This window comes from Echeneis naucrates, chromosome 12 (assembly GCF_900963305.1).
Source record: "Echeneis naucrates chromosome 12, fEcheNa1.1, whole genome shotgun sequence".
Taxonomy (NCBI): Eukaryota; Metazoa; Chordata; class Actinopteri; order Carangiformes; family Echeneidae; genus Echeneis; species Echeneis naucrates.
In genome coordinates, this window is record NC_042522.1 from 197,008 (window position 1) to 219,177 (window position 22,170).

The window sequence follows — 22,170 nt, forward strand, 5'->3', positions numbered from 1 at the left end:
AAAGTTAAACATTCTCAAGTGTCTAACCCACTAAGAATGATACACATACACATACTGTATGCGAATGTGACCAAAACCTGGATATTGACTATATATATATATATATATATATTTCCTGGAGCCTTAACCAGAGCTGCTACTTGTCCAACTGTAATCTTACCTCAGATACATGCTGCCTGAGTAAGGACAAAATGGCAGACCACATTTGCAGGTGGTCAGCTTTGTGTTGTTATTGGATCTCAGTTCGGTGTATTCTGGACAGCATGGGCACTTTCTCCAGAGAAATAGAGGGCAGGGAGTTGAAAGGTCAGCTGATCACACCTCTTCCTGCTACAAAGAGTGTGTTGATCTCTGGACCTTCAGGGAATTAATCATCCAGTCATAATGAGACTGTATTGAAGACCTATGGATCAACTTTCATCATCCAGGTATTCAGGACTAGGGTTAGATTTTAATACCAGGTGTTGATGGGGCACGATCTTTTGGTTAGTCCACCACCGGTTAGACAGACCCCTCATCACCTAGGCAATGACAGCTCTTTCAGCCCGTGCTCTTGTAAACAGGAGTTATGTACAAATTAAAACCCTGCAGAGGTCATAAACAAGGAAATTAAATAGACTAAAACTGTAAACATGTTTATATATGCTGTGAAGTTAGAAATTTTAATATGAAAGTCTATGAGGACTGACTCACTGTTGAAGTCACATTCAATGGTCTGTAGAGGAACTGCAGGTTTGGCTCTTCAATGTTGACTTTGTGTTTCATTCTCAGGGATTGATCCCTTTGAAGGAAGTCTTGACAGATTAACATTAAGCCAATGTTGGCAGCATATCTATAAGATGGTTACTACTGAACTCCATTTTAAGCTCCTACATGACTTTTATACAGGGCCAAGACAGAGCATCAACAGAAGCAGAGATGACCTTATTGTTTCTGCCTTCCTCATTGATGTCATTTATCTAAGAAAACCAGACAAAATAAAAATTTTGCAAGTATCAATAGTTTGATAGTGATTTTAATATTTCTTTTGTACAACTGGACATTTTAGTGTCTTGGTGATGCTAAAATATCCGACAGTCTCTGAAAACATGGGATGCATCCTTTGAAAACCAAAACCTGAGGACAGAGGACAGTGTTTCTGTTTGGTAGTGTCATGGAGAAGCTGAAAAAATGGGATGGTGATGCTGGATGAAAAGGACTGGAGACCTCCTTTAGGGAGCATGAATATTCATATTTAATTTCACAGGAACAGGAGCACCAAACAGGACATTTGGACCAACAGATAGATGAGAGGATGGTAATGGATATGTCCTGTGCAGAGTCTGTCAGCCATGGAATTTGAATTAAGTGAGGTTTTGTATTTTCAGTAGGTGCAGTGAGATTTTAGTTTCCACTCTTTAATCTGTCTAATAATAAATACAGTGTCACCTGTACACATACAACAGCAACAACACCTGTACTGCACTTTATAGCATTTGGACTTACTTGCTGTCAACACACAGACACCCTGACAGTCACTTGACGAGCAGTGAAGGCTGACAAGGTGTTATAGCTACACATAGACATCCCAAAACTACAACTCATTGGCCATTACTGTCAAACACAAAGTAAGGCTGGACTAAGGCAAGACCAGCAAGTGTAAATATAGAATGCATATATCAGCAGGAAAATAGGATCCTTTGAAAATCATAATATAATCATATTTAAATAGACTGAAATGTGTAAAATTTTCTCAGCCACAGTAGAGTCTATTGGACACTTCAGGGGTTTCTTAAAACATCTTTTTAAAAACAGTAGGAGGCAGAAGGTCAATCATGAAGGCCACAAAAGAAAAGAAAGAACAGCAGCACTGTGCACTGTGAAGCTACCAAAACATCAACAGGTGAACTAAATGACTCAGGTGCACCACATTTTGCAGCTATTACAAAGTTGACTGAGTATAGCAGACTAGCTACCATTAATTGGACAAGCAGATCATCGAGACGGTCACTGTTATGCTGTTGTGAGTGTGAAAAACGTCCTATCTCTGGAATTGTGCATGCTATTTTTTAAAGTCATGAATCTATTACTGTTCTACAATGAGCACTGTTCTAATATGGTGGCATTAAAGACAGGCGGCATGGAAAGGATGCTGTGCAAAGAACTGTGTTAGCAATTTGTCAGCGAGGTGGCAACAGGCAGAGAACTGTTGGCATCATAGCATCTTAAAGCAAGGCTGGCCGGCATAATGTGCGGTTTCCTCAGTAGAATGAAAATGAAACAACACAAAATATTCAAAATTCAGACATGTAGAGTCCAGAATGTTGTTCGGCTGACAAGACAGTCCACACTTTCCACTTGTTCTTCAGACACATAGTTTGTCATCAGTAGGTCTGATGGTGGTGGATGGGGTTAAGGAGGGCCTTTCAGTACATAGCCTACCTACTGGACAAGAACCTTCTGTTGCAGTTAATGACACATTATTTCTGCTTTACCTGTGCATGTGTACCAGAGAAGAAGGAAATATGACATTACATACATATTACATTCTATAAGAGGAATTAAATCGCAGGAGACATCAGATCAGACATCAGTGCACCCCTTACTTGCTTAATTAATGTGTCTTGGCAATAAAACATTTACATAACATTTCAGTACTGGTTACTATGGTGAGACCTGTTGACTGTCCTTAGTCATTATATTATTTCCATCATGTCCAGCACACAGTTGACTGTTAATCCCTTTCCATCGGAGCACAACATGAATCCTGCAGAGGATGGACAGTCCCCACCAAAATAAGGAAACAACCACATAAAAATTACAGAATGCAAACATCCAAAAGCTTAAAAATACAGACCATCATATATAATGCGTAAAGTTAGTGAGGACATGAAAATGACTGAGATGAATAAAAATCTTATGCTCTAGAAGACAGACAGTGGTCCTGACAACAATGCAAGTTATACTCAAATGGACAGGAGGACACAGTTACCATCTGTACAATGGCAACACAGCTTCCTGTGTTCAATCTCAGGACTCAACAGAAAAAAGAAAAACATGTTTGCAGCAGAAGAAGAAACGCAGAGGATATGGTTTGTACTATTGTGATGTCAACAGTGGAGGTGTATGGTTCGGAGAGCTCAGATGCTTGTATAAATGAGCCATGGTGACATTGTTTTAACAAAAAGATGAAAAACTCCTGTTCTTTTTGAGAAGCACCCATGATGTTAGTATGTAGCTCAAAGAGGAAATTCTCTTTAGTTATTGTTATTGTTTATTATTTATCGAGTGATGTTCATAATCACTCCTTCTACTATTAGTAATCCACAATCAAAAATTTTCTAATATGTAATATGTGATGTAACCTGAAGTCACCAAAGTGTGTCTGAGCTAAAGTGTCAGTAACTGCAACAGAAGGTACTGATACAGTAGTAAAGGAAGTTTGTGTAGCGAGTACAAACATTCACAGGTTTCAGTCAAACGTTTCCCACCTCCTCCGAAGGTCCTCCACCTTCTTTTTCTGTGGTGTCGGTGGCTTGGCCATTGTTAGCAGGTCCCCAAAAGGATCCTGAGTCTTCTTGCTGTCGCCCTCAGCACGAAGGGGCTTTGCCAGCATATTCACGGCTGTAGGGGTGACAGACATGGAGTCCGCCAGGCTTGAAAGGGCATAATTGCTGGCAGAGGCATGAGGGAGAGAGTTAACTGAGGGTGGGAAGGCTGACTGGAGCAGTCCATAGCTGGGTGGCAAAGTCGAACTGCCTGGTGAAGGTTGTCTGTATATCCCTGGTAGTGTGGTGAAGGACTGTGGCTGGGGTGGAGTGTGACAGTAAGAGGCTGGTGGAAGCCCACAGACTGTACTGAAGGGGTTCCCACTTATAGTTGGTGAGTAGTGCATCTGAGGGGAGGTGCGTTGCAGGGACTGGGCAAAAGGGTTACGTGATATGTGAGGGTGCACTTGGAAAGGAGGCAAGCCCTGTGGGTAAGGCCTGGCCGGTAGTGTTGGTTTGCAGGAAGATGACGAAATACCAGTATCTGTCCCATCATTTACTGATGTGGAACTGGTCTGTGCTGAGCTGTTCAGGGGGTCTAGGAGGCTTATCAGATCTATACTGTCCTTGCTTGGCTTCAGCAGGTCCTCATCTGTAGTCATGCTCAGTGCTTGCCTAAACTCTTGGCCTGCTGATGTAGTCCTTCCTTCACTAGTTCCTGCTACATTAGAACGTGACTGGGCCACAGGAGGTGCAAGGACAGTACCAGGTTCGGGTGTCTTTCTTCCATGGGGACGTGGAATAGTGATGTTGCCAGGTGTGGAGGCCTCCAAAGGGTCAGGTATGAAGCCAGAGCTTTCACAACTTGGGGAATGGGCTTCAGGCTGCACAGGAGGTTGGGCAGATGCAGGTCTCTCACAGGTAGAAGGCATAAAAACAGGCAGGGCTGATTCATCCTGCCCTATACTCCACAACTTGTTGTAGGGGTTGGACAGCTTGAGGCCTGGAAGTGTCCGTGAGTGTTCGCTGGCACTTAGGTCCATCCGCTGCAAAAGCAAGAAATAATTTGAATCTTAAAAAAAAAAAAAATTAAATAAAGTAAAAATTTAAAAAGTAGACTCTGGACTAATTGTTGTCTTTTAGGAAATTGACACAATTGAGATGAACATGTCGAAGGCTGACCTGGTAGGTGAACTTGGCTTGTAGCTCCCCTGTGTCTTTGGGAGTCCTCAGGTCCTCGAGACTTTTAGCCAAGGTGATTGGCTGAGTGTCTGGCTCATCATGGCAGCCAAAGATATCACCAAGCAGGTTGATGTTGGAGAACTTCTCATTGACTGGGCTTGGAGGAGCTGTGTGACTCTCTGCACCAAAACCAGGGTCATCCCCTTCCATCAACTCAACCTCTTTCAGGGAGCGGTACGGCTGTGGCCTGCAGGGTGGTGTATGGATTATGATTGTTAATTTCTTAAATTAAGTCAAATTTATAGAAGATCATTGACCTTTTACCAGAAAGAAACACCCTCAAATGTGGGGGCTAAATTTGTGTTTTTATGGCCAGCCCATTTAAAAAAAATAAAAAATAAAAAATAAAAAATAAAAAATATATATATATATATATATATAGAAAGGTCAGATGCAACCTGAGATATCAAAAGGAGAGCTAGTGGAGACTGAATCTCTAACACGTCTATATATGTCAATTCTACTGTAAGGCTTTAACAGCACTGGCAGAGGCAGCAACATATGGACCAAGCAGGGTGAGTATGATGAATACATTTTCATTCGTTTCATTTAGCTGAAGTTTGGCTGAAAGTGATTTTGTTTTTAAGTATTTAGATTTATCCAGACTTGTTGAGTGGTATGCTTCTATGATTCTATCTGCTTCAAACTTACTGACGATGTGTCCACATTTAGACCTATTGTGGTGCACACACACTGGTGTAAATCTTCCTGGACCCTTTAAAACTCTGGAACCTGCCCAGATGCACGTATATGGGCCAGATTTGGGTCGAATATCCACAAAATTCCTAGATACTGTGTCATGTATTGTTTATAATATTATAGCCATTTTGAGCACACTAAGATTGGTGTAGACTATTTGTGTCACATATACATACATAAATGCATACATACTGGTAACATAAGTACCATTACAGGACAGAGGAGCAGCATTTTTGTTTTCCACATAAAGCAGGAAAGGCACATATCTTAGTCCTGTTGATACTTCCTTAATACACATTTACACAATTGGTACTGGGTTGGGTTTTTGCTTCTGAGACATTTTTCACAAACATACCTTCCCCCCCCCCAAAAAAAAAAAAAAAAAAAAAAAAAATAATAATAATAAAAAAAAATCCCAATATTTCCAGCAACAAAAACTCTAATTCCTCATAAAGCCTAAAACAGCAGATGCGGGCGCACACACATACACACACACACGTTACTCAAAGTAAAAAAGAAGTCGTTCTGTGCAAAGCCAGAAAGAGAGATGCGTACAGAGGTGACCACTCAAAAGGGACGGAGAAGAGTAAGCTGTCAGGAAACCCAGAGATGGAATCATCGTCATACTGGAGCTCATCTCCGGAAGAATCCTCTGACAGAAATACTGTGTAGTGACGAGTAGGACGGATAGAGCTACAGCGAGGAGAAGGAAACAACAGGAAACACATAGCTCATTTAAAGGTGTGTTAATTTAGTTTATAAACAGGAGCAGTAAAGAGGAGAAGGATGAGTATTGATACAGCATCAAGTTTCATATTTATTCTCATGCAGTGCTTTAGGATTACTTTGTTATGGATATTTACATCATGTGAATAAACCACATGATGTGAATAAGTTGATGTGAACTGACTATTCAGTTTTTACATAGCATGCTGATTTGTTTATTCTTTCAATGTATTTATGCACTTTATGTTTGCATGCATGTATAGCTGCTTATTGTTTGTGTGAAACGTTTGATGTCTGTGCTGCTCCCTGTCTTGGGCAGGATATTCTTGTAAAAGAGAATTTTAATATGAATAAGGTTTTTTAAGTGGAAAAAGGGTTAAATAAAAAAAAAATTATAATAATAAAATAAAACAAAAAATTGAAGGCAGTGAAGGCAGTAAAAGAGGAGATTAGACCACGATTTCACAATAAGACAAACCAACAAACATCTGTGAATACTGTTTGACACTGACCCCATCTGTTCCACTTCCAAAGCTATTCATATCTGGAGAGCAGTTAACATTTCTCATCTTTTAATCCAGATCCCCACATCCTTGAGGGATTATGTGAACAAGATAACTAATGATTTGCCTTTTGGCAGCCCCTGATGCCACAGGCTGTCAAATAAAGCCACTTTGTAATGATAGCCTTCTGACATCCTAATTTACATTTCTGCTTTCTTCCTTTCTTTCTTCTTTTTCCTCTTGGATGGATTCTGCCAATCTGTGTTGTAAAATGTAGGGGCAAAGCATCTGAACTGAGACTATTTAGGTGCATGACATATTTAAACTAAGATTGTTTTCAGCCACTGCATTTATCACCACCTGATCTTTTGGATTCTCGTTTCTATGTTTGTTTGATAGATGAAGCTACTGAGTGTAGTGCAGACAGTGCTGACAAAAAAAACATCTTCATTCAAATAACATGGAGGTAAATTTTACATAACATGGTCCCTTCTACAGTCACTTGAATCTATAGAAGTGAAGGATTATTATTATCAACAGTTCTACTGGTTATTTGCACATTCAAAGAATTTTTTCTTTCCTGGCCTAATTCATGACGATGTGTCATTTTTTTACCTTAATGTGATCATTCACAGACTGGTATGACACTGGCTTTAAACTAGAAAGGACCCTCAAAACAGTTTTTGCTCTCTGCTATCACTATCTTAATAGGTAATGTCATTTGCTACCTGTGTCCTGGGCTGCATATAATGGAAATAGGCTTACTGGTCAATGCTGCTTTCCAGACTCACATTGCTGCTTGGTCTCTTCAACAACATAGGAGGTCGAGCCTGTAGAGGCAAATAAATAAGATGAACAAAACAGAACTGAAACTGCATCCTTACCAGAGAGCCCACCATACTGAAAAAATTGTTCTCCGTGAAATCTGGTGAAGAGACCAAAAATTCATTTCTTTGGCTAATGCAGTAAATCGAAAATGAAAGAAATGGGGACACATCTATAAATTCTATTTAAATGCAGATGCTGATATGTGAATCCAATGCGGTGGTCTCAAAACTTTATTCTATGTAATGACCATCGGGGGGTGACTCCACTGGTTATAAAAGAAGTCAGATTCTATTAAAGTCTACAAAAAAAAAAAAAACTTACTGACCTTCTCACTTGATTTATTAGCTCAGTTAATAATTTTCCTAATGACTGTATTTTCTCAGTCTCTAGTTTCAATTCTTCTTCAATGAATAATGTACATGCTTAAAACTGTGGTCCCAGTTAGAGATAATTAGACCTTAAAACAGATGTGTAGGTATTTAAGTTTGCTTTGGCTTTTTTGTAGTATGGCTGCTATTCCTTGTTGTCATTACCAAATCAATCAGAAGCTGGAACAGCAGAAGCTGATATTAATACCATGGATCCTGGATCAGCTGGATGGTGTGGATAAGACCAAAACTTTGATGTGTGGAAGTCATAGGTAAGAATGAGTGGCAAGAGATGCATCATACTCTTATTCAAGCTTTATTCTGGCATTTAATATTTCTCACCTTTTGGTAGTTTTCCTGTAATTTCACTGTCATTGTCATGTCTATACCTAACAAATAAATTTAAAACAATATGATCATTAAAAAAAAAAAAAAAAAAAAAAAAGGGGAGCTTTATACCAAATTCTTTGTTACCAATCATTCAATCCTCTCTGAAGATGGAGTCGCTGTGTGGATTTTTGAACAGCTACTACTCTCGATGGTCATGAAGGTGCCAAGATATTTTAAAAATACTGCAGCTTTTCACAGTGCCCACCGCCAGATACAGTGTCTCAATTTATAATTAAAACAAGATCAAGATGAATTTTCTTTTTTTTATTTAAACGCCTAAATAAAATTAATAAAAAAATCTGGCAGTGAAGTGCATTCCTCCAAACAATCCAAACTGATCACATTCAAATATGATTATGGATTTGTAGCATCAAATTGTGCGAAGTATTAAAGTTGACAAAAACATTGTAAAATTGACTGGATCTGTTCCTTCGGTCAACACCCAAGTATAATGGTCCCTGAACCTTGTCAGAGTTTGAAAATGTTGGGCCACAGCTGATGCCAATCGTCAGGAGAAATCTGAAGAAGCACAAAAATTTATACCATTTCATGGTAATTTCTGCCAACCTGTCCGAAGTGCACAGTGATTGGCCTGTGGTCATCCCAGATTTGCAGTGGACCCTCCCTCCTGACTGCACTAGTGGAAGAGGTTATGTCTGCTGTCCCATCATCATCGATGACTGCTGACCCCCCTGTAGAAAGACCGTTCTGTGCCTGCTCCTGAAGAGGGTTGGCAAATGGGTGAGGGGGTGAGGAAGATTGAGAGGGTGAGGGAGGTTGTGCACCATAGCTGGAGTGGTGGAATGCCACGTGTCTGTCATCAGAACCCAGAGACTCACTTTCTGCTTCAATCGGCTCTTAACTTCCTTGATACGCATTTTTGCGTGATCTTTGGCCTGTCAACAAACACATAAAGCCGCATCACTCTCCTGTTCACTCCTGTATCATTAGTGATCCTCTATTTTCTCCAAAACAATCCAGTGATGTGCTTACAAACTTGTAAACAGTCTTCATGGCCGGGTTTGCCTTGGTCTTCACTGTGTTGAATATAGCCCCACCCCCTTTCTGTAAGAAACCACACAAAACTCAGTGACAGACATATAATTAAATGTCGCAGCTAACATGATTCAGGTTGATTTGATGTGCTGCTTGCACCACCCCTGCTGGCGCAGGTTTGTCTGTTATTCAGCCATTTTGATCAGTTTAATTACTGTAGTATACTCTCAGTGACCACTTTATTAGGTACACCAATAAAATCTATTGGTGCACTGCTGAGATGTAAATTAGTAAGTAATTTCAGACAATTACTAACACTTAATACCTTAAGTGTCACACTTAAGGTATTAAGGACACTTAACAATTAAGGTATAAAGTGTTAGCAGTTGTCTGTGATTACTTTAACTATGATGTCTGTCTGAGTAACAGCATTGTGACCAGCTCACCTTCACAGTGAAGAGCCACTGATGGTAGGTTTTGTCACTGCCTGTGTGGAAAGTCACAACAGTAAAAGGTCAAGAGCACAAGCTGGGGAGGTCAAAGAATGTAGTCTGCCATCTCTTGATAGATTTTAGGCACTTGACCACAAATTGTCTGTGTTTCTGGTCCTGTCTGTTTCACCTGCATATTCACTCATGTTGATCTCCTCCTCAAAGATGTCACTAAAACCTTCTCCTGAGTTCAACAAGTCCAGACGGCCATCAATGAACTGCAGGGACAAGTGCGACATTAGGCTGTTACACAGTTAAGACAGAGACAAATAAAGGTCTGTGTGTGTGTGTGTGTGTGTAACGTGTTTAACATGAGTTAAATTGTTAAATTTAACTCTCAAAAAGTGACACTACTACCTTTATCAGAACCAATTTACTTTTAACAGATCTGATGGAGGACATTTTGACCAGACCTCCCTACATAACAGGACTGAAGGTGCTGACTTTGTTTTATGGTTAAGGTTTAAAAAAAGTTTCACTGTCCAGACAGACACAAGGTACAGGAGCAATATGCTAACAATGACACAGTACAGCAACTGGTGTTTATCCATACATGAACAAAGGAATCTTATCAGTAACCCTAGAGATTTGGGATTGCATCCTGTCATGAGGGTCCTCACAGAAGTCTCACCTGTTTGAAGAGCTGTAGCTGAATGGCATTTTGGAGAAACTGTCTCATGGCACTGGAACGATGATTGACAAAGGTTTCTTCATTAAATGTTATTGGCTCACCCTGAAAATGCAGGAAAACACATCAACTGTGAGATAAAAATGTCCAGCAGCCCAGCATTCTATCCCTATGAAGTGGACACACCAGTGTGCCCTCATAGCAAAAACCATGTGAAACCCTAACCCTCTCTATCACAATGCATCACTGTCTACATCCTGTACTGACCGACTCAATCTGCAGAGCATTTCTGTAGCTGCCAAACAGAGCTGCCTGACTCTTAAGAAAGGCCCGAGCCACCCCGTCCCCTGTTGTTGTTGAAACCTTCTTCAAACGACTTTTCAGAGATGACACCTGTGAGACAGCAGATCACAGACACCGAGTTATCTAGGGCTGACACTAAAATTCATGTTGTGCACTGTACAGTAGATCCTCACCACATCATTGGGCAGGCTTTGTAAATCGTCGTAGGGGGTTTCCAGGGTGTTTGTGTCCACATTCAGCACCACAACATCATCTAGAGCCATTCCTCGAACTTTCTATGAGAAGAACACATACTGTCAACTAAAAACACAAAAAGATGAATTACCAAGACTCTTTGTCTTAACTTATTAATGATCTGGTGCAAGAGGTCCACCCACCTCAATGAGGCTAGAATGAACTCCGATGAGGTATGGCATTGGGGCACTGAAAACAGACAAACAAAGCAGTTTCAAAAATGTATACATGGTTCATGGAGCCACTCTCTGGGTTTTACTATTGTAACAATTTTCTGGGCAGATTTTAAATGCTAAATGAGATTTTTTTTATTTTTAAACACTCCCTCTAAACTTGAATCAAGTTGAAAAAAATGCTGCTTTTCTACTATTTAATGAGAGCGAAAGTTAACACTGTCGCTCGTTTGTAATAATATAATAATGAAATATAAATATTTTCATTTTTAAGATCAACTTCTCAGCAGCAGTCATTCTCACAACTCATACTGTTCTCACAGTCTCTAAACACAAAGGGCTCAATCTTATACTCAACACACAGCAGTGTTTTCAGACTTTTACAATTGCCATTGTGCCGTTCAATGCCACTTGCTTAACCAGAAAGCACATCTGCACCCAGGTGAGCCCCCATGGGTGCATTAGTCTGATAATGAGGTGAGGTTAGAAGCTTTTCTATCTTGGAATTGGGAAAGTGATGCACCTACAAAAACCTGGTCTTAAGTTAGTGGTATAAATGATTGAGCCACAGTGTTTTTCTTTCATCACATACTACTAACTGAATCTGTTCACCACAGTTTAACAGTGAACCAAGAATGTATTTACATTCCTCATAATACATGATCAAAACAACTAACTTAAAAATGTGCACGGTTGACAGTCAGTTCACTCACCAGCAGTAGTCTAACAGATGCTGAGGCAGGACAGGTATGTAAACATGTTGCCAGTGCATTGGATATAACATGGCTGCAGACCCATGGACACAAGCCGTTAACTGTGGACAACCAGTACATGATGTGTGATTTTATGTTGTATTATGCAGTTACTTCAACAATACAAAATACATGAAGTGAAAACAGAAACAAAACAAAAATATTACAATGTAAACATATATGATCAAATATATCGGACAATGTTATGAACTGTATGTCTCCCAGAATAGAAAGCAAAGACCTGTTGATGTTATTGTGACATTATACCACCCCACTTTAAGCTTGTCAGTAAGTGTTTTGATATATTTGTTCCAGATATCATGAAATGTTCTCTTTGCTGATTTCATGCAATATTCAAATTGCGTCCTGACAATTTTTGCCTCACATGAATCCAATTTCGTAAGAAATCTTATTTCTTTCAGCATGAATCCACATTACTGCACTCTTTACAGGAAGGTCACAGCAGCCTACAGATTCTAATGGACATTTTTATCATTGGAGAATTTAACAAAACAAAATGGACAAAGCTATACAGGAGAGAAGAAACAGGAAGTGGACTCTACTTACAGTGCTTAGTTTGCTACAGCAGATGAGGATTCGGCGTTCATAAAGCATACTAGCATACAGATGAAGCATGTTATTGACATCTACTGCTACAAAGTACTCTGTTAGATTTCTCTGCAAGGGTTAAACACAAGAAAAACAACAGCAGAATTAATTGTGAAAGTGGAGACCAACAAAACCTTGATTCAATATGAACAGTATAAACTGGTTCAACGCAATACATAACAGAACATATGCGGTAAACAGTTGATATTTATTAAACAGTAATACATCATGTTTTGCCCACAGCTTGTGACAAAAAAAAAATAAAAAAATAAAAAAAAAAATACAGTTTTCATGATAGGTCAAGCATTTTTCATTATGCATTTTTCTAAGGTTAAAAAGAATGATGACTTTCTCTATTGCACATAGTTGACAATTTTCAAAAAGCCAGAGTCATTACATCTAATCTACTCCTATATTGTCATGTATTAATTTATTTTCATGGTCAAATCTCATGTAAATGTCTCTAAAAATTTTTTTACCTTTAGGTCTGATCATCATACAGGTTTATCAATAATTAAAAGTTACCAGTTGTGCCAGTCTGAAAGGAAGTGAACAAATAAAATAGAGTAAAGACACAACCAGTACTACTCACATTCTCGGGTATGCTGGGCAGTTCCCTTGTGTCGGGCACAGTGAAGAAGGAATGCTAGAATAACAGAGTTGACAATATGAATGTCATCCAGGAGACAAAGTCGAGGCTTCAGACCCTTATTCCTCCTTAAACTGCATCCATTCAGAACAGTTACTTTTGAATAAAATGGTTCTGCAGTTGTGAATTTTTGTCCACTTATTTATGCAATTCATTCATGACAGACTTTTGCGACAATGACGGAAAGTGTAAGTAAATGTAAAAACATTTGTGTCCAGTGGTCCAAGGGCCAGTTGCAAGTTCTACATTAGTAATACACTTAAGGTTGAGGTTGGTCCATGGACCATAGATATGAGGTGCTGAAGTCAGACTCACCACACCAAGATGAACAGGGACCCCAGGCTCAGGGATGGGGAGTTCATGTAGTGACACTAGGAGCTCTTTCCAGTGGCTTTCCTGAAAGATCAAGTACATACAAAATCCACAAACAGTCATGTTCACATGCAAGGCAAACAAACATAACTCAAAATAACCCAAGGTCAGGTGTATTTACTGAGTGAGTGGTATAGTTAGCACAAAATAATAAAATCATTCAAGAAATTATGGAGTCATGTCATCATCATGGATCAATGTGATGGATACACTGGTCAATTCATATTCTGTTGGGAAAAGCATCTAAATACATGGCTTCTTTCCTTCAGATATTGTCCACAAGACCACATATGTATAATCATTTATCAGTCTTATAATTGTTTCATCTTAAACTAAATTTGGGCAAATACCTTCTCCACTGCTTTAATATCTTTTATTGTGATGTGCAGCCAACAAGACCCGTTAGGATAAAATATGGAAAAATTTAATTGACAGAACAAGAAAGAAAAGTGGAAATTTTGCTCAAAACAAAAACTGATGACAGCTGACAAAAAGTCACACCATTCATCAATGAAAACTATGAAAAAACCGCTTAATTTTACCAGCACTACAGGGAGAACACAGGACATGTCAGAGCGGATTCCTCTGACAACTGACGCTTAAATCGTTGCTTAGATAATCGGAAATTTAAAAACCAAGGTGTAAAAAGCGAATATAAAAAATATGTCTTAAAACTCCATGCAATAGCATGAGACTGAGCTCATACACTCTGAGGAAATAAAGCCCCAGTTTAACTCCCAGCTTGCCCCCTTTCTCTCTCCACTGAGTTCTTGTCTCCATGCAATGTCCTCTCTGATAAAGATGTAAAATGCAGATTAGAACTTTGAGTAATTGGTCAATAGGCTAACCAATGAATGTGTCAGATCACCTGTCCCCCGTCTTCACTCACCTGGCTTTTGATAGTGTAGTCCGCCAAGATATTTAGCAGTTTGTAGAAGACTTCAAACCACGGCAGGTAGCTGTGTGAGTAAAGAGGAGATTTCTGCTTTTAGACAGCTGAGCATGTTTCAGTTCATTTGACATACGCATCTTCACTGAGCCTTTACAACTGAAAGACCCAAATTAGTTTCCTGTCTTACCCAGAATCCCAACAGATTGAGCTAGTTAATCTGGTTCCTCATTTCTAATTTGGAGTCTTGCTAAGTAATTGTACTGACAATATCCTCACATTGAATAAATAAAAATATTTATAGTATGTTAATAATACATAAACCATAATATCCATTGCCCTTCCTGGAAAACAATCATCTCTGAATGCAACTGTCACTGTAATCTCGGCTACAGGATATACTATTGTAGGGACAAAGTCGGGCAGTCAATCAAAGAGGCAGTCACACACACTCTCACCTGAGAATGCAGTAACAGGTGTGTGCACCTGAGGATAGGCGACAGAAGCCAAATCTCTGTTTGCTCTCAATGTCAGTCAACACAAAGGTGAAGTTCTGGCCGACTTGGTTGACCTGGTTGACTGTCAGGCTGGAGGGCAAGAGAGTTTGAGAAGACAGAGAGAGAGGCAGGGAGAAATGAATGATGCAGAGTACAATACTTCACAGCCCAGTAGAGCTATATGCTCTGTACTATATGCAGATGTTCTTGGCCAATTGTAAGTACTTGGCGTTTAATTGTCAACTTAAAGATGCAGCTTTATCTGTGACTGACTACTGACGGTGTGCCAATGTGCTGTCCCTAAAATCAGTGTGGGTCAAACCATATGTGCATATGTGCGTGCATTTATGTGCACCTGTCCATGCTGAAGGGGAAGCAGAACTTGGGAACAGTCTGAAGAGCTTCCTGTAAGATGCAGACAAAGGTTAAAAGTTAAATGCAGTACAGTAGCTAAGTGTATTTCAATCAGTATCTATTAATAATGAGATTGAAATCTAATATGCAATATATTACTTTTCTTCCACTAGGAGTCTGTCCATTAAAACAATAGCAACGTTGGAAATATTGAGCAATGTACATAGTCATGATGTAAGGTGATCAAATTAAACAGCCTGTTAACTAATTTCTACTCATTAATAGACAGTTTAATGCAGTAGCATTACATAATATTACTTTAAAGTTAAAACAGTTAGAGGAGCTAACGGGAAGGACTTAATATGCAGGAGGTAATCCATGTAACAGGAGCGACCTTAAAATGTTGAAGACCCCCTAACCCAAAAATGTAAAAATGCTCTGCTTTCCCACAAAAAAAAAAAAAAGCTCTCAAAGAGGCTAAAAACACGTCAACTATTTCTCCCTGATTGAAAAAAAATCCAGGTTTTATGAATATTCATGAGTATGCAAACACGTCAGACTTGCGCCCGCACACTGCCTGATCTGGGTTGCTCGGTAACAGCGGTGTGCTGTCCAACCCCAGGAAGAACGCTGGAAAAGCATCTTGCTTCAAGATGAGCTTCTTGGTGAAACCCATCCATTTTTGCGCCAGGTTCAAGAAGCAGCTGTCCTCAAAATGCCTGCTGCAGACCCGTGTTTAAGCTGGAATGTTTTCGGGGACATTATCATTCCAAATAAATTGCAACCATTTCTCCTGCAGTATGATCCTTTGGTAAAAGATGAAGGCTGGTATCACGATTAGCCTCTCCACACCCAAACACAGAGCAAGTGTTCGCCATCGCTGTCTGTTTTACGTTTCTCCCGCATTCCTGTCTTTGCATATATTATGTAAATGAACTGGGATTGGTTGGTAGGATTTCTGACCGATGAAATCCAACTGAGGAGCTGAAAAACTGAATCCAACTTTTTCACATCTGGTTTTGAAACTGTATTTTCAAATCTAAAATGTGAGACTTCACAGCTGAAACGTCTAGTAGCAGAACCCAAACACTACATAGACATGTTAATAATTTGAAAAACACAAATTTTGGGTTAGGGGGTCTTTAAGAAGTTTAAGTAGAAATGTAAACACAGTGGTTAGAGTTAAATGTGTGTACGATATGGGGGAGTGAAGGGTGAAGTGGTATCTGTGAGGGCGGTGAGACTCAGACAAAAGCTAAAGGTAGTAGTGGATTTAAACCTGGTCTGTGTAGTCTTCAGGAAACTGCCGTCGGACTTCTGGCTCTGTTAGAAAAGACAAGCATGAAATGACTGTCAATAAGTGATCAGGACATAATAGAGCACTTTCTTTGTGACTCTAAAAATTTTTCAAAATTCATGTCTTGACAGACAAGTTCAAAGAAAATAAAATAAATAAATTAAATTAATAAAGCTCTAATCATTAAATAATCAGCCTGATTAAGCCTTGACACACCAAGCCAATCAGGCTCTCATCACTCACTCATTTTCAATCCCTTATCTATAACGGTCACAGGTGGTGCTGGAGTCAATCCCAGCCAGCATTCAGGGTGGGATCACCATGGACAGGTCAGCAGTCCATCACAGGGCCAACACAAAGAGACAGACAGAGACGAACAGCCACTCACACTCAGACCTACGGATAATTTAGAGTCATCAATTCACCTAGACTGAGGGAGGAAACCGGAGTACCCGGCGGAAACCGACGCAGGCACAGGGAGAACATGTACACTCCAAACAAAAAGGCCCCAGGCCCAGGAATTGAACTCATGGCCTTCTTGCCAAGAGGAAGGCTCTAATGTCTAAGGTAAAATATGTGGAAAGACTTTAATTCACCTGGCAAGTTGAAAGTCTCAGTCTACAAACTTCCTTTGGGATATGCTCTGGGACTGAGAATGGAAGTCCCTTTAACTGTGGTAGAGAGCTTTAAGAAAAGCCTCAGCCATTACCTTAACAGTGCTTAGGTGTACACTGGAGTAGTGGCACAGCTCAAAATGCAGTTATGTCACATGAAGTTGTACATAAAGCCAGCAGGTGGGAAAGTGGGAAGACGTAATGGTACAAAACAGATCAGCAATCGGCCACCGCATTTCTACAACATACTAATTAACCCATCCAACCCGAAAATTTCTGCTGTTTTGTCACACGTTAGAAACACAAATTAATCATTTCCATTTGATTGTTATTTTTAATGGTAACCAATAATTTCAGATCATTTAAAGATAATGCTCTGTCACTGCTGTTGTATATTAATTCCAGCAGGTGGAGTCAGTTTTGAATGTCACTGCAAAATGCTAAGTGTTCACAAACTTGAAAATGTTCAAGGTGTTGTTTAGGGATGTCAGGTATCATCTTCCAAAGTTTATAACTAGACTGGAGTTCTTGTGTTTTTCAAAAGAACCAGAATATTGTGCAAACCATAACTAGAGAAAAATACTGCAATGTGTATGATTCCAATTTATTTCAAATAAAATTCGGTTTATTTCTTTACTCCAGTGCACAAGGCCAAAATGCTGGTCTGAAGTGAACATTTGAAACTGGTGGAAAGTTTCAAGTTTTAGAAAAAAAATGTTGTAAGATTGATGAGCTGAATTGAATATTCATCTTGAACACTGAACAGGAAATGATGAGCGGCAAAAGACTCCAACAGGAAGAAATTCTTAGAAATAAGGCCGACGATCTCTGCTCAGTACCCAGGAAATTAGTCACATGCAGCAGACTTAAAAAAGCCTCAGACAGACACAAAATTAACCAGCATTTATCATGAGCCTTAAACAGATTTGTGACTTATGACCACTTGTTCAGGGATGACCCTGATTTGCATATGACTAACAGCACTTAACAACTCCAATAGATTGCTCAGATTGTTGCACTTGAAGATTTGTGAGTCTTGGTGTAAAACAATAATTTCACATGCCAAAACAAAAGTTAGTGAAATGTTCAAAGACAATAAGTTTAAATTTGTGTGTTAAAAACCTGAGAGAGGTCTCAGGTGGCAACTTGCAGTGAAATATGAGTACAAACATCCAAAGTCATGGGACGAATCTTCAAAGGCTGGAGCAGGCTGGTTTTCAGCCTACTCGAAAACAAACCTAACTCTGACCATTAGAAGTGCCAAAGCCACAAGCTTAGCTTAACAAAAACAATGTGGCAATGTTCTTTGGAAAACTTGATGAAGTGATAAGGGGGAACAACTTCAATCCAAACGACATTTGGAATGTCAATAAGTCTGGCATAACCACTGCGCAAACACCAGACAGTGATTGCAAAACTAGGCACTGAACAGGTTGGGGCCATGACAGCAGCAGAAAGGCGTTCACGCAGACCACTTTGTTCAAGATGCGCCAGTAGGAAGTATTGAAGTGGAAATTTGCACTTTGCAAACCACACACAGGTCAGCCTTGAGAAAACACACACGCACACACAAGTGTTAATTTGTTAAAGACTTTTTTAGTATCTTAAGTTCTTGTCATATTCTTTTTTCATAATGTTGCATTTCATCCTATGGTACAACTAACCCAGACTATTGGGTAGATTGTAACAATTCACTCCTTGTGTTTGAGACTAAACCAAGACTTTTCTGTTTGTGTTGCAGAGACAACAACTACACAGTTCAATAGCTGATACAAGTAACTACTTTGTATCAGATTTTGAATGCACTGACTTAAAAGAGCCTCAAACTACAGACAGAAATGTCAAAATGTTACAACCATCCCTGGTCTCCCCTACTCCAAGAACTGCCATTCTCCATTTTGTGGGACAGGAATACAACTTACTGCAGCAGACAGAAACATCTCCTCAGGGAAACTTAACAAAGGGAATCTGAGACTGTGAGAAACTAAATTCTCTGGTCTGATAAAACCAAGACTGACAAGTTTGACTCTGGTTTAAGCATAATTTCAGGAAGAAACCAGAGTAGAATTAGTTGTCTTTTTGGAAACTGATCTGCAACATGACTTTATACACAGAATTATTCTTAGTGGTTGGATTTATTGCTATGATCAGTGTTAAAAAGAACATGTATGCAGCCATACCTCCACCCCACAAACTTACTAGAGCTCTGTGTGCCTGGGTAGGTTACCTCCAGATACGCCTCAAAGGTGGACTCTGGGCTCTCCCTGGAAGACAGAAAGCTTGATCATCAGTGTGTTCTTTACATGTAGTACACAAATTCATTACATTGCATTTAGTCAATTGACCAAGACTTTTATCTAATGCAATAAGTGAACACTTATGCTCAAAGTGCAAAATAAACATATTGTTTGGTTTAGAAAGTTGTTATTTTCCTGCATTCATGTTGTTTGACTAGTGATCTTGTTGTTGGCACATTACTGAGCAGAAAGCAAGTTTTGAATGCGATCAAATGCACCTTCAGGTGGACAGACAGTTGGCAAAGCAAGCACATGGAAGAAATGCAGACCTCTGTTGGTGTGATGGTGGAATAGTGACATAGTCAACAGGATACCCATTTGTCAAGGAGAAGAGGTGGACAATAAATGACAAAAGACAAAAAAGGTCTAGAAAAAACCTCCAAAGAAATTTTCTTTTTATAAGTCAAAGAGCTGCATTAAAATTGATAGAAATCAATGCAGCAACCACTTGACACTGGCCCACCCAGGATTTTTCATAATGGTCAGTTTTATTATGAGTGAAAAACCTCTGAGATTTGAAGAGCATGAAGATTTTGAAGTGGCTTTTTAAGTTTGCCAGATGGGTAAAATCAGAGCTAATATGTCAGTCTTTGCTAAAAATATAGCTTACCCTGACTAGTGGCTAAACGTATGTGTTCAGTATCTTCCATTATTTGCCCACAGACATTGGGCTTGCTTGCTTTGCTATGACACTGTTGGTGTTCGCCTATAGCAGCGGCAGAATTGAGCATCGCTGACTGCGATGGCAGTTATAGTATCACTGCAGGTGATACTATAACTGCCTCATCCTCTCTGCATGTTCGCTTTGGAACAGAAACTGCTTCCCGTTGCTTTTTATGAGTGTATTCTTTCCTTCAGCAATTGAAGGTTTTTATAGTTCCAAACTCACCTACAAACACGTTTACTAGCTAATGGGATTTATTTTGTTGGATCCATATTTTGGATTACTGATGTGCAATGTATCTTGGGATATTTTTGGACACAAAGGTTTCACCTGGTGGGAAAGGAAGACACAATTGTCTGCCATGTATGAAGGAGCCTTTGAAATGGGGCAACCTAGCCACTCTGCTTCCACTCAACTGGTCTTCAAATGCAGCCTCTACTGGAAGAAGCCCTCTTGTTCAAATATCAACAGTTTGTCTCCAACTGCTTACACTACCTTTAATTTTTACAAGTCTGACAGGGATGCAGTTGATCTTTAACAGATTTTTAACACAAGTAACTTGGTTTTTACAATATCTGTTTTGTTTTTTTTACTCTCTGCACTTAACGTACACTCATCAGCCACCTTATTAGGTACACTTGTTTAATTGCTTGTTAACACAAATAGCTAAATCAGGCAATCGCATGGTTGCAAATCAATGCATTTAAGCAGGTGGGATTTTTTCTGGGCACACTTTGGGCCCCTTAGTACCAATTGAGCATTGTTTAAACTCTGCAGCCTACCTGAGTATTGTTGCTGACCATGTCCATCCCTCTATGGTCACAAAGTACACATCTTCTAATGGATACTTCCAGCAGTACAATGTACTATGTCAAAAAGCTCATATCATCTCAAACTGGTTTCTGGAGCTTGGCAATGAGTTCCCTGTACTCCAATGGCCTCCACAGTCACCAGATCTCAATCCAATAGAGCACCTTTGGGATGTTGTAGAATGGGAAATTCCCATAATATATGTCCAGCCGACAAATCTGCAGCAACTGTGTGATGGTGTCATGTCAATATGGATCAAAATCTTTGAGGAATGTTTTCAGCACCTTGTTGAAAGTATGCTGCAAAGAATTAAGACAGTTCTGAAGGCAAAAGGGGGTCCAACCTTTTACGAGCAAGAGTGACCTAATAAAGTGGCCGGTGAGTGTAGGTGACATCAAAAGGTTAAGTCAGTTTTCTTATGGAAAAACCACAACATTTAATACACAATTAGGTGTAAATAATTGTTAATATTTAACGTGGAATGTGCTCATGTCATAAATTGTGGAATTTGGAAAATTAATAGACTGGTTTGATGGCACATTTGTAAATGTTTAACACTTTTCACATTGTAGGCGCTCCGTAAGAGGAGTCCTGCTGACAGGCTGATTCTGCAGAAATTCCACAACTTTCTGCATCGCACCAAAAAAACTAAAAAAAAAAAAAAAAAAAAAAAAAAACAACTACAAGTGACTAAATGTTCTAGCTAGAAAACTAATGACAGTTCAGCTGTAGCTCAGCATTATTTGCATTGTGACGGGGGGAGTGCGTTAGGCCACAGGCGAGCACAAGGACATGTGTTCCCCCAAGCATCTCTGCCCTGAACTTCAGACTTCATGCCCAGGATCCGGCCCAGGATGAAAACCTGACACAGTTACCATGTTTCTACGGACACAGATGTGACTCCAATGCACCTCAGTTTCCACCTGTGTCAGCTTGCAGTGGACTGGCGGAGCTCCCGACCATGAGAGCCATGCAAGCGTATTGTTTTTGTGGTCAGTACAGCTGAGAGCCACCACTGTTTTTAGCCTGTGTCGCAACAAGTCAGGGCCTCGCACTGTGTCCGTATCTTTCCCAATGACTCACAGAAACAAAGCTGACAGAGCAGCTGCTGCTAAGAGCCTCCTTTAAACGACGGTGTAACGCTCTTACTTTATTCTTGACCCCATCCTGTTTCCTCGCCCCGCCGTCGCTGGCAGCAGTTTTCAGTCCGCGGTCCGGAGATGTTTTTCTGATGTGAGCCTGTCACACAGAGCTCTGCTACGCCATAGTGTCCACACGCGTAGATCACGCTCCGCCGCGCAACCAACTCTGGGACTTG

The 22,170-nt window shown here is 39.8% G+C and overlaps 1 protein-coding gene across 3 annotated transcripts; it reads right to left on the bottom strand.

Annotated features, from left to right (window-relative positions):
* Positions 1-997: 997 nt before the first annotated feature.
* On the bottom strand, positions 998-22,133 carry dennd1a (DENN/MADD domain containing 1A). 3 transcript variants are annotated; one of them, XM_029515928.1, is made up of 23 exons: positions 22,002-22,133; positions 19,281-19,345; positions 16,450-16,493; positions 15,172-15,221; positions 14,778-14,906; positions 14,320-14,389; positions 13,374-13,454; positions 13,002-13,055; positions 12,368-12,478; positions 11,762-11,862; positions 11,019-11,064; positions 10,815-10,916; positions 10,606-10,731; positions 10,342-10,443; positions 9,841-9,928; positions 9,666-9,706; positions 9,217-9,288; positions 9,063-9,119; positions 8,791-8,943; positions 7,403-7,467; positions 5,964-6,101; positions 4,650-4,896; positions 998-4,513 (listed from the first exon to the last, which is right to left on the bottom strand). In XM_029515928.1, exons 1-23 carry the CDS (start codon positions 22,016-22,018, stop codon positions 3,452-3,454), a joined length of 3,021 nt encoding a protein of 1,006 aa, XP_029371788.1. In that variant the 5' UTR covers positions 22,019-22,133; the 3' UTR covers positions 998-3,451. The 3 variants fall into 3 exon arrangements, with proteins under 3 accessions (XP_029371788.1, XP_029371787.1, XP_029371789.1); XM_029515927.1 differs by having other exon boundaries at positions 8,767-8,943; XM_029515929.1 differs by lacking the exon at positions 5,964-6,101.
* Positions 22,134-22,170: the final 37 nt, after the last annotated feature.